At 40.6% G+C, this 13,796-nt stretch overlaps 1 protein-coding gene across 1 annotated transcript in view; it reads left to right on the top strand.

Moving 5' to 3' along the window:
- Positions 1–1,460: 1,460 nt before the first annotated feature.
- LOC117730481 (voltage-dependent L-type calcium channel subunit alpha-1D-like) overlaps positions 1,461–13,796 on the top strand; it is a 51,317-nt gene continuing 38,981 nt past the window's right edge. The window contains 2 exon segments of the mRNA XM_034532209.1: positions 1,461–1,780; positions 2,335–2,440. Of these exon segments, the coding sequence (XP_034388100.1) occupies positions 1,461–1,780; positions 2,335–2,440 (426 nt within the window).

Here is a 13,796-nt window from a genome sequence, read left to right as displayed (position 1 = left end):
TTGAGCTTGCACTAGCCAAGGCTACATGAAGGCAGCATCGTAGCACAAAGGAGATGTGAAGCTGGCAGCCTGCATTCTCCACAAGATGTGCAGTCTTACATCACAGTAACACTCATAGCCCATTTTTCTATAAAATATGAAGATGAATTCCTCTTGGAGCATCACTGCGATGTGACCTTTTATGTTTCTTCCTCTGCGGGCCTGCTCATCAGTTCAAGGACTTACACAACTGATGTGACCAAGTGATGCCTGAGAGTGGCAGCTCTGAATTTACAGCTTAATTTGTGTGTGTGTGTGTGTGTGTGTGTGTGTGTTTTGTGTCATCTGCTTTCAGTTTTTTTCCCTCATAGCATATGTTCAGTTTCACATTTTGTTTAATAAATGTAGACTATTGATGGCAACATGAGAACCAGGCCAACGTGCCTCATTTCTAGTTTTGAATGATTCACTATGTTCACTGTTTGAGGCTCACACCAGGATACCTTTCACATAAGATCATATTATTTTATTTGCACGTTTTAGGGGAAACAAATAGCGTATATATCCTTGAATAGACAAGCGCAATTCGAAAAGCTGCCATCTTTGACTTTTACAGGTGTGTGTGTGGCCATAATATCAGTTATATGTCTAAGCTGAAGTAACAGCTCTCACATTGTCTTAAATACTATTTGTGGGCCAGTATGTGCTGTATATACATCAATATTAATGTTACCCACTGAACTACAATAGTCTTTAAGACCATTTGGAGCATAATGTTGTACTATATACCTTCTGAAGCACAACAGATTGCTGGGAAAGGCATATTTTGATTTAGCTAAATAAAAAAGCAGTTTGAGCTGCATTGTCAATACTATTTAATTAAAGGCAAGCATAATTTATGTTGCACATTTCATATGCTCATACATTTGTGAAAAGACAAGAAACAGTAATAATAATAGTAATTCACTAGTAGCCATTCCCAACAAGCATACAGGAAGACTTCAGTTAGAAACAATGTTGCACATTATCAAACTATTTGTCATCAGCAAGCTTATTAAAGCATCTTGGGGCATTAAATCTGAAGGCCGCTTCACCAGACATTGAACTGACTCAAGAACAATTCAAGATATCAGACCAGTGGACCTGAGAAGGCCATTTATGGCTTTATAGACAAGCAGAAGAACCTGAAGGTCTATTCGAGTGCAAGTCAATGTAATTATTTGAAGACAAATTTAATCTGCTCCTCTCTTTAAAGCAATATCAATAATCATGTTATTGTTATAAAAAAGTGTAAAATGTACCGATGATCTCATCTCACCCGTTTCTCATTCTCAGAGGCAAATTATGCCAGCAGCAGCAGAGTCGCTCCCCCTGGTGACGAGCCAGCTCATTGGTCAGACTATTCTGCCCTTCTCTAGCCACCCAGTCTACCCTGGCAGATCCATGCTGCTGGATGCTCCTCACAGAGCCACACCCACATCATGAGCGCCAACGGGCCCGCCCCAGACCCAGCCCCCGTGGCCCCAGAGGCCCCTCCTGCTTCAACCCCTGCCCCTGCCCCTGCCCCTGCCCCTGCCCCTGCTGCGGCCCCAGCCCCTGTGGCACCACCGGCACCTCCTGCCCCGCCTGCCCCAGTGTCCAGCACCATCCCGGTCGGTGCGTTGGCACAGAAGAAGCGGCAGCAGTATGCCAAAAGCAAGAAACAGGGCAGTAACGCCAACAGCAGGCCACCAAGAGCTCTGTTCTGCCTCAACCTCAACAACCCCATACGCAGGGCCTGCATCAGCCTGGTGGAGTGGAAGTATCCTTTACTGTGGTATTATGTAGAGATGGCTGAATGTCTGCAGTGTTGGGATTTGACAAAAGATCATTACCAGTTCACAGAGCTGAAGCGGTTAGATTAAAAAACTAATTGGCAACTGGTTTCATAATAAATTCATCGGAAAAGTAGTTAATCAAAGAAAAACATTAAACATTCTTAGTTAATTATTCCCTTTTTTCCGATACCTATATGGTTTTAGAATGTAATTAGGACAAAGCAAAACAAGATGTTATGTTGTGCATTGGCAAACTGCCATGTGCATGTTTCACTATTTTCTGACCTTCAATAGACCATATTATTACTGGAGTAGGTCAAATAACTGCCACATTAATAGATAGTGGCTGACTGTATACATACCTTTGTTTGATCTGAGCTGTGGTAATTATCCGGCCAAATCCGGTGATTTCATGTCCTGCTTTTTAAAGTAATCAGACTACATCAAGAATTTGAAAAGTGTTTTTTTTTATCCATATCATTTTGTATTGCTTTGAAACATAATTTTCTTCTGTGTTTTCCTCAACTTTCTTTCTCAGGCCATTTGATATATTTATATTAATTGCTATTTTTGCCAACTGTATGGCCTTAGCTGTCTATGTCCCCTTCCCTGCAGATGACTCCAACTCCACAAACCATGACCTGGTGAGTAGTCTGTATATGTCACTCTGATACATGTATTCATTTGGTGCTATTGTGTCAGTGCTGCTACTTAAAGCCAAAAACAGACTGGTATTGCTTTGCATAGATTGTATATGGACTCTCCGAGTACACATTGTCAAAATTGTAATATCTGGCTTGTTAGGTTTGTGATAAGGAGTTAAAAAATAAAAGATAATCTCCTTTAGTGCCTGCTGTGCTGTTCTTGTTTGGTTGAATAGTTTCAAGATTCATTTCAACATGCAGTGTTACATTATAATCCTGTCAGTTGAAAAACTGTGATTGTTTTGTCCCTTTTGATAAGGTATATAGAGATGTTGCTGTACCTTTGATACAGATTGTATCTTTAGTATATTGCTTCATCATGAGGATTGCAAGTATCTGCTGTGCCGACACAGAGAAACACTTTGGCAACTACCCTCATTGGTGCTTTATCATGTCATAGTTTCCCTGTACAGAGGTTTTATTCAGCTTTCTATTTTTAGAATGTATCGTCATTGCACCACTCTGTGCACCTTATGCATTTATGTCTGTGTGATGAATTATGGGTGATGTAGTGTTGTAAGCATTGTTCCACAGCTGAGTACGAGTGCTCTCTCCAAAAGCTAGATAGAAACACAGAATGTTGTCCTCCTTACATGAGCAGAATTTAGCTGTAGTGCACAATGATTCATGAAGAGCTTATACAGTACACATTTGAATGTTCTTGAAAGCGTCGTCCAAGAGCAGGAACATGTTAGCGGAGGTTACCAGCTCGCTGTAAAGACCGACGGGAAAGTTTCTCAGTCTGTTACGCTGCTGGAACCTGCTGTGCAAGATAAGCTACAGCGTTAGTTAAAAGGGCGTCTGCTCTACTTTGGAGAAGTAATATGTACTGCTTCTCGGTTTGACCTCCTGGAGGGTGACCTCAGGGTGTTTGTTTACGCAGCGGTGGTGCATCAGGAGAAAGTGGGCCATCTGGGATATTAAAGTACCTGATACAGTATGATGTACAGTGTGTTGTCAGGGCACGTTTTGGGAGTGAGGTTTGAAAGAGTTGGATTGTCCTAATCGTGTCAACTGAAAGAAGAAAATGTTCCCACTTACTAAGGAAGAAACGGACGAAGAGTGTAGAAAAATGTTGAGAGGCTGGTTGGACTTGGAAAAAAGCAATGCCAAAACATGTGTGCCTTTTGCTGATGTGAATACAAATACAGTAGCAATAGAGTTGAACGACTATTGTAATCAGCAAGCAAGTCTTTCTGGACACACACACACACACACACACTTTCTGCCTTAATACAGTACAATGACATATTGTAATGCACCAATCTACTTTCGGTTGTGAGCTTTCAGACGCAATCAATCTGGGGCTGTGTGTCCCAGCCTCAGATTGATAGTAAACCATGTGTATAAGTGCTCATTTCATAGCTTTATGTATAACCTCTAAACCTCAGGTGTTTTTATTAAGTTGCAATGCAGCCATTATGGAGCCTAACTGCAATGTTGATAAATTCAGAGCCCATGTGTTCAGATCACATTCAAGTGTGTCTGGCAAATAACTAAGGTTACTTGGAAGCTAAATACTATGTCTCATCTCAGCCTCTATTATGCAAACCAAATCTGTAAGTGTGCACATGTGATGGATATTTTGACTTTTTTTAATGATGCCTTCATTATGTGTTTTGTCTGAACCTGTTGCAGCATTGCTGTGTCATATTTGTCATTGTATTCTAATGGATGTTTATGTCCCTGTTGTCCACGATTAGAAGATTAGAGTCTTATATCCTATTAAGAATGAACCACAATGCTACATTTTGTGCAGATGGTCCCGGACTGAGCAGCATCATTGATGCGGCCGACATGCTTCATGAACAAGATCATTAAGTAGAGATGAGACGACATGTTGATGATTAGATATCAAGTTATCTATCATTTAGTCAGCTTAACTTTTTGAAAATGTATAACCGCCTCCTCTGTGCTTATATGGATGCTTCTTTCACTGCACTATACAGTATATGTCTTTGCTGAGCCTCATACTGATCATTGTCTATTGCTTGCACAGGACTTTGTTATCTGATTTAATGTTGACACTGCAGCATTAAACCAGAAGGCCAATACTGCAATCTTTCCCTTTTCAGCAGAGGTTGAACAATATAATATTTGTAGGGCAGGTGTGCCAGCTTGGCCTTAGTTGTTCTACAGAACTCACGTGTATATTCACAGGAGGAGCACTAGAGACCAAAGTGCTGAGCTCTGTTTCCTGTAGCAGCCAGCAGGTAAGGCTGTAGTGGAGATTGCCATTTCACACCGCTCTGCTCTGCGGCCTCAGAGGTGGACTGAGAACTCATATGAAACCTGAGGTGGGGTGCTGAGGGGCCTGATGTGTAAAGCAAGGATCAAATTATATCACTAGTGCTGTCTAACTCAGCAGGTTTTTCAGACACTGAAATGTTGCAGACAAGCTGACATCTCGGCTGGTGAATATGTAGACTGTTCATTTAGTGCTTTCTCATTTACCATTAACACCATAAACATAAAACTACTGAATTTGTTTGGTGTGACACTGTCTTCACAGTGCTTAGGTGCTGCAGAGCTGCTGCAACAGTGCAATGCTGCAAAGTCACAGAGGCCTTAATAGCATGAGTCTGTGCGTCTTGTTAGTAAGGCTTGGTTAAATGCAGCAGCTCATTATAAATAGAGAGCAATTCCCTCCTCAGGCAGAACATTGGGAAAAGGATGGAGGTCCTGCTACCACCAGGAGGCACAAGTGAGTAACAGGATGTAGCGAGCACACACGTGCATGTAAGACGGCAAACCCTGACAAGAACTCAAAGTCATATCTTCCTTCTCCTGCTTAGCTTTCTCCTTTTTTTTGCTCTTCCTTTGTTTAGTCATTTCACTGCAATATAAGACACACAACCCATCCTGCATGTGACTGTGTCTCCTCTGCACCCACCTTGTCTCGGGGACAGACAAAAAATCTGCAACCCTCCTGCCTTTGCTTTAAGGTCATTTCTGACTTGTCTATCTGAGACTCAACACCCCAGGCAGCTCCGGCTGAAGGTAGCTGAGCAAAACAATGACCTTTTCATGGTGAATATGATTCATACATCTCTTCCTTAGTGAGGCAACACACAGTGAATTGCGTATGGTATCATGTAGTGTTTGCCTGTACAACTGATATTGCGTAACTCTGGAGCCGCAGAGCGATTTATTTTACTGGGGACAAAAGGACACAAACATGTAAAGACTGAAATGTCTCACACAAACCAATGCAGAGGTCGTTTGGAAGCCAGCAGAGAACTCACAGCTTAACTCTGCTTCACGCTTGGATGCTGTTACATTGAGGGATATCATCAATTAGAAGTACAGGAGAGTCTTTTCATATCTTGCTAATAATATATATCACGACGCAGCATGTTTCCTGGTAGTTTAATAATAAAAAGTATATATGAAAATAACTACATGGTAAATAAAAAGACTTAAATGCAAAACAAAAATAAGAGTGAAAATATAGAGACAACTAAATGAATCAATATTTCTATCTGTGCACTGACTACGTTAACATGCACGCACACAAATAGAGAGTAAGACGACTAAACTACAATGAGATATTTCTAAAAGCAGAATGTTTATCACTGCCGTTGTATGCTCTTGTGTTGTGTTTAGAGATGACACACTTTTGTGTATTTAGATATAGTATTTATCATGAAAATATCATATTTAATTATTGCCCTGCTCTTACGTCAATAATTTGCTAAATAATTTTCATATATGATTTAATACTATTGACAGAGAACACAGACACCCATGTTGGTGCCTGGTTTTAGTGAGATCCTCCTTTAGTATCTGTATTGTTGATAGTTATAAAAAAATATTTGCATTGATGTTGACATTTGGTGTCAGAATAAGCTCAAATTGTCTACACAGGAAGAGGTGAAGGGGGCGGGAGATGGTCATTGTAAACAACTGACCCTCTGTTATGACACTTACATGCTTGCCATCTAATGTAATGTTATTGTGCTTTATACTATTACACAACTAGACAGCACAGTATTTCTAATTTCATCTTATTGAGATGGTAGGCTTACAAATAATAAATGCTATGAGTGAGTGAATACTAATGGTTTGAACAAACAGAAGCCAAATATGGCTGCTACCATGTTGAGTAGAAAGATATCTCCCTTTTTGCACAGGTTCAACAGTTATATCCTCAAAAGTCACACATAATATATTGTCTTCATTGAAATTAATTTATATAAATGAGGGCTTATGTATGGCACGGGAATGTATTTAAATGTATACTGGCCTTGTTCATCAACACCATGTGCAGGCCGGCAGAAATTCCTGGTTCACAGGAATAAACTTAGGTGTTACTAATCAAAACAGATCTATCATTAGTTATCGGCTTAATCTTACACTTAACAAACTCTCAGGCCGGTTTACACAAGACAACGGTCCCCCTCAGCAAAGTCCTGTGAATATATTTTGCATTTGCATGCAACTGTTGTAGGCTTGAAATGCACATAGCGACCGTGCCCTACAAAGTGAGCAAATACCAACAAAGAAGTCATTTCTGATGTAAATGCAGACCAACAACCATCACAGTGCCAAACTTGTGACTGGCAGCCAATGCCTGTTGACGGATCACAGTCACCAAGTGCTTCAGTGTGACACCCAGCCACTGAGAGGCATCCGCCAGACTGCAGTGGTTCTTGTCCAAGATTATCAGAGACACAATACAGTGACATTTCTTCTTTTGAGCTGACATCTGATGATATTGTAAGTGCTTCCATGATATCCTCCATCTTGCACTAACCCTTAAACCTATTTAAAGGAAGCAGATTAGGAATGTGGTGATGGTGTGTGAAAGTGCGGCCATGATTAAGAACAGAAGAGCATGTGCACACTGTGCGCGTCAAACAGGCCACCTTAAAGGGGAACGAGAGATGATTGTTTATGTTTTCTCAGGCTCTGTATACAACATTTATGATTTTTTTATGAATATGACGCAATGAACAAGAGTGACAAATGACAAAATTGAGTTTGCTGGCTTTTTTTGTTCTTTATGAATGATTTGTTGTTTTGTGTACACAGAAACTTGAATATTCCATGAGGGGAATGGCTGTCGTGTCCTTTACTTTACTCATAAAACTACTATAACCAGTTTTATGATGAGTATTTTCTCTCATCTCTCAGCTTCTTAGAGCAATCGAGATCACAGATCACTTAGCTTATTCACAAGCATGTTGTTCAACTAAGGTCGCATCACAGCTCAAATGCACTTCAGTACGTACATCAGTACAAACTGAAGAGCCGATCCAAGTTTCTTTAATGCAAAACTTCAAGTACTATATTTGATCACTCGCTACTATTAAACTATAATTGTTCAAGTTAAATATTTATTTGTATTTACATGTCTAAATTTCCCAATGCGTGTATGTGTGTGTACGTGTGTTTTGTGTGTGTGTGTGTGTGTGTGTGTGTTTGAGGGAGTCTTACATTAGGTTGACAGTGGTTGTGAGAGATGAATTTAACATGCAAGCCATGATATCGAAGGAGGACACCAAATCATAATGGGAAGAGTTGTTAAAAGTTACAGAGAGACAGGGAAGACAAAGCGGTGGAGGATTCTCCCTTTCCCAATCATGTCATGCAGATATTACAGTAATTTTAAGACAGATACTGTATTTACTGGATGTCAGTAATAACATATTCTTTTGTGAAAATATTAACTTAAAACGAAGCATTGTCGAATGCCTGCTTGAGCCAAAAGCTTTGGAGGAGTTTAAAAAACCCAAAAAAACCCCGGAAGAGCCGAGTTGATTGGTTGACGTGCAGCATGGAGCTGAAGAGCTGAAGTTTGGCTTTTGGGATCTAACTTTAATTTCCTGAGTTTAGCCATTTTTGTGGGTTTCCATTGAGCTGTATGTGCTTCCTGTCATGGACACACATCTGCAAGCATGAACATGTGTTCTACAGATTTACAGCACAGGAGGCAACACTAACATTCCCAGGCACACATTGCTAATTATAAACCAAAAAGAAAGAAAAAAACAGAGAGGGAAGAAAGGATCAGGGGGTCACTGTGTGTGTGTGTGTGTGTGTGTGTGTGTGTGTGTGTGCGTGTGTGTGTGTGTGTGTGGTGTTTTGTGTGTGTCTGTGTGTGTGTGTGTGTGTGTTTAGTTGTGAGTTGTGAGAGAGATATGAGTGTGTTGGCTTGACTGAAATGGGAATACATGAGAATGCTTTACTCCCTGTGAGGTGTTGCAGCATTGAGGTTGCAGATTCACTACTTGCCTCTTTCTCTATACACTCAGTCACATGCAACCAGTAACACACAATGAAGCAACATCAAGAGAAGCTTTGATGGTTTTGCTCATGAACTCAGCAGGTTGAATCTTTTTGGCTGACAGACATAGGCCATTCTGCACAAGTGGTGCTGTAGCGTAGACGAGCGCTTCAGAAATACTGTGAATCGAGTCAAACTGCACTGAGCTATTGCTGTGTGAAGCCAAACAGAGTCTGACAGGCTGCAGTATTTTACAAACTGAAAAAAACATCTTGATTGAACGACTACATCGCTGTGCAATTCTGTGTCGATCGTTTAACTTTAGGGAAGACTATAAGCAATACATCACTGAGCTTATGCAACAAGTATTCGGGTTGATGTTTTTTTTTCCTTTGTGAAGACATTGGTAGTGTGGGTATACTTAAGATGACCTGCACTAGTGTTTTCCTTGGCAGAGTGACATCCATTTCCTCACACAAATCCTGCCGCCCCCACAGTACTTCGCATACACACACAATTTGCGTGTACACATACAGCGTATACGAAGAGATATTAACATACTGTAATGTGCATTCAAACATATGGGCCCAGCTATATAGAGCTAGTGTTGCATACGAACAGATGTGCGGTACACTTTGTAGTATCTTGTAGTGTCCTTGCTGAATTCAAATTGTATGGATTCAAGTCGAAACAAGACATCTTGTTGCTGCTGTTATTGTTTTATTGTTGGATTTAGTCAGTAGTTCAGTATTAAACACAAGAACATTAACATTAAAAGCAATGCAAAGACATGCGAATGGATTTCAACAAACACATTGTACAACTTTCTGATGAGAAATAGCAATACATTAGTAATAAACTGTGAACTAATGTAAAAATGATTGCACATGGCATCACCAGGTAATGTGGCAAACCTTAATAAAATATACAGAAGGTAACACAAACCCCATACTGTGAGTCAAAATTGTATGCCTGTAGAGCCTTTGGAAGAACAACTTCTCTCGTTCTGGTAGATTTATTTCTCTGATCACAAGCAAAGTACAAGCGCTTGAGATTGCAATGCCATGCAGGGGAGTCGCGATAACTCTCCCTCTAGAACCGGAAGTTCGGCCCTTACATACACAGATGTCATCACAGGTTCGTATGCATCATCCTAACCTCTGATTGGCGCTGAACTATCAAGGAGGGGGATAATTCTCCTCCTCTCTTTTCACAGGACTAAGTCCTGCAAGGCCAAGCCACTTTTCTAATGAGACTAGTCAAATAAAATGCGTGAGTGTTGTGATACAAGGCGCGTATCTATTCTCGAGAAGACACAAATTTCACCTGCTATGTGTTAATCTGAACTTGAGTAACCTGACAAAAGCATAACATTATAACAATATATAAGCATTTATATGATCAATAACACACACGTATGCACAGGCACCCCAACATAGGATGCACACTCAAACACACTTATTTATTGTGCAGGAGTAGGCGGTGAAGAAGCACTAAATGCTGGCAGCCCTCAGCCCCTCCCCTGGCTTGGCTGGATGGCACTGACTGATTTATACAGACAGGGAAAGGAAAGAGAGTTAGCGAGAGATGGAGAGCGCATGGGGGAGGGAGATGTAGCAGGAGAATGATGTGGGAAGTCCTACAGAATATATGTCTGCTTGTTGTGTGCAGGATGAGTTTCAAAATGATATAACTTTTCTGTGACATTCAGGAGAGATCTGCTCTCAAACTGTCGGACAGAATTTCATGTATTGGCTGCTGTGTCGTCACACCATGCTGTTTGGTTGCATTCACTGACCGTGTGCACTCTCTACTGTACCGTGTATGGGTGGCATTGACATTAGTAGTATGGCTTGTGGTTTGTTGTGTTTGCTATGCTTGTAAGCTCTCTCGTCGCACACAGATATCAAACATGCATTATACAACTCTGACTCACGTGACTGTGGGCTCAAAGCCACGCGCTCAGATGTGGCTTGTCATGCACATGTAGTAACACTCAGGTGGTCATGTAATCAGAAATACATTAAATAGTCTGCACAGTTTATTTGTTAGAGATTCATAGATTAGACCTGCAAGCGATTCCTCAATTAATCGATTGACAGAAATTGTATTGCATTGATCACTTGCAGTTCAGCTCCTCATATTCATATTTTCTGGTTTTCTTAGTTCACTACACTGAATATCTTTGAGTTTTGGTCTGTTGGATTGTACTAAACAAGACATTTCCAGACATCACTTTTAGAAATTGCAATGGATAATATAGAGACTGAACAATAAATGTAATAATCTGGACAATAATCCAGAGATTAATTGAAAATTAAAATATTCTTTCGTTCCTAATTTATATTTCGTTACGGTTTCACGGTTTCTGGCAGATACTTTTCGTTTTTAACAGTTTTCCCTCAAAACTAGAGGAGATTTTACTCGAAAGCCCAATCTTATGCTACTTGTAGTCACCACTAACCAACAGCCTTGAACCGTACAATGATCCCTACAAAAAAATATATCTCTAGTAATACATATTTTTTCATCATTCTCTCTTTTACATTTTACATCATAATATGGTCACAGGCGTTCTGCCAATGTCTTTCGTACTTAACATATAGCGACCGTCGGTCCAGGTTGACTGTCCTTCCTGGTTAACTTGAATTTATTCTTAAATTCGTCAATGTGAAAGAAACGTAGTTCGCATTTCAAATTTCCCCCAACAGCACCCAACATGTCGTCACACAACTAACTGTGCTGTGAGGATGTAGGGATCACCTGGAACCGCCGTGTGAGATCTCACGTGCCAGTGCGGCGACTGAGAGCTAACAAGTGGGGCAGCTCACGTGCACTAACATGCACTAAAAGCATTGCACAGGCGGCCTGGCGAAGTCAACTAAGCAAGGAGAACGACTTCATTCACTGCTGAGGTAAACATTACTACACTATGTCTTTACACAGCACATAGTTTACTAATAGTGTAATGCTCACAATGTTACAGCTTGAAGTTAATTCAAATTAATTCAAATGACAAATGTGTCCTACGTAATCTAGATGGTAAGATGTCTGAATAAACTAAAGCATTAGTTTATTCTCTCTTTAATGTGATACTGTGTTCAGACTATAGGTTTGCTTTCTGCATCTTACTGTCAACACTGTCCTTATGTTAAGCTTGCAGACATCGTGGTATTTTTGTCTGACAAACAAAATAGCAAGTATATTGCTATCCTGGTTGTCAACATGTATTGCATGTTTTGGTCGAAGCCATCAGTTTGAAACTCCTAGTCTCCCTTCAGGAGGCTACAGTTTATACTGACTTTATTTAAATAATAAGGATAATGTTTGAACAACGGTGCTGTAATTGCATATTGTATTTTATAGCTCCGATTTAACTCTTAGTACGCACTCAATTTAATTGCTGATTGTTTGTGTGTAGCCTAAAGGAAGATAGATGGAGCTTCATGGGCCGTCTGAATTCTTAATAGCTTTACATTGCCGCTGTCCGCATATCTCAGTCAAATGGCAAGTTATGTAAAGGAATGCATGGTTCAGCGGGTTAGCATCCTTTGTCATATGGTGATCTGATGCCTGTGATTGTGTGAGTTGTGCCTGTAGACATAAACACTCACCCTGTGGCAGAAGAGGGACTGTAACGGCTGTGGGGGTCGAGGAGAAAACATGCATTATGTTGTGTGATGAGTTTACCGTATGCTGTTAGCGTGTATATTATAAACCGTGTAAGTGTGTGTCTGTGTATGTGTGATCTATCATGTTTTGTGTCTACCTAACAGAAGAGCAGCAAGTTAAGTGATCATTAAAAATGAATGTATTATATACTTTATGAGAAAAGGGAACATACTACTGTAAGTCTCTTTATAGCACAAATAACCTAAGATGAGATGTTTATGGTCATCCCCAATGGCCTCTACCTCACTCTCCTTCTCTTTCTGTGTCTCTCCCTCATTCTATTTCTGCTTGCAGAATAACGTGCTTATGATTGAATAAATTGCTGGTTAATTAAGAGGGAATGGTTATCATTTGCTATTATATTTAACATGCTTTCACAAACCAGGAAGTGGCAATTTGCATAAATTTACTGGGCCTTGGAAAGCTAAAACTGTTATGACAACGTATTATATGCTCCTTTCTGTATCTTTACAATTATGACTCAATTACTGCTGTAGACCACACAAGAGGAAATATTATATAATGCTTTTTAAATGTTATATTCACACATACCACTTGATAGATCTTTGGATGTAAGAAGACATGCCACCTAACTGAAGCCTGTGTTACAATAACAGATAACTGCTGCAGCAGTTTACTATGGCTCCTCTTGGCCCGTAAATGCCTCAATGTTCACTTGACTCTCCGTCACTTCCCTTCCATCCTCGATTAAATCGTTCAGTTCTCTCTGCTCCCTGCGGCCCGAGCATGCTCCGACATGGAGGGAGCAGCCACAAGCTTAACTCAACCTTTTACTTCACTAACAAAGAGGCCCATGTCTCCTATTCTGGGCTAAGTGCTTCTCACAATCTGCAGTAAACTGTTGGGAAAACGAGCCCCTGCAGCCCACAGTGCTCTTGCATTATGGTGTTCGCAGAGAACACAGAGCAAAGGATTAAGGACTCCCTCAGGCGGAAGAGGTTATTATGAATATAAGAATATTTACGTGTGTGTATGTGGTTTTTAGCATTTGTCTGCATTGTGTATTATAAGAGCTCTTGGGTATCCCATGTGAAAAGTTAAATGACTCTTGTATTGACGGAAAGATATCATGGGTACCAGTGTGCAACGTTTATGTTGACCTGCCTCATGCATAAATGAAGAAGAGGGCCTCTCTATGGTTACATATCTCCAGGGAGGTCACAGGACTGTCCTAAATAAGCTGAGTCCTCCTGGTGTGTCCACCTACAGCATCTCACACATCGCACTGCACTAACAAGCACACACCACCTTTATCTGGCAGCGTGTGCCTCTGTTGTGAGCTTCACTCAACCTCCACCTGATGGCCTGGTGTTCCTGTTCTCTCTCTGTCTTTGAAACAACAGAAGAATGGTGCAATGCTGTATTACATCACTG

The sequence above is a fragment of the Cyclopterus lumpus genome, chromosome 5, assembly GCF_009769545.1.
Source record: "Cyclopterus lumpus isolate fCycLum1 chromosome 5, fCycLum1.pri, whole genome shotgun sequence".
Lineage (NCBI taxonomy): Eukaryota > Metazoa > Chordata > Actinopteri > Perciformes > Cyclopteridae > Cyclopterus > Cyclopterus lumpus.
The sequence above is the reverse complement of the archived record's forward strand: the minus strand, read 5'-3'. Positions and strand labels throughout refer to the sequence as shown.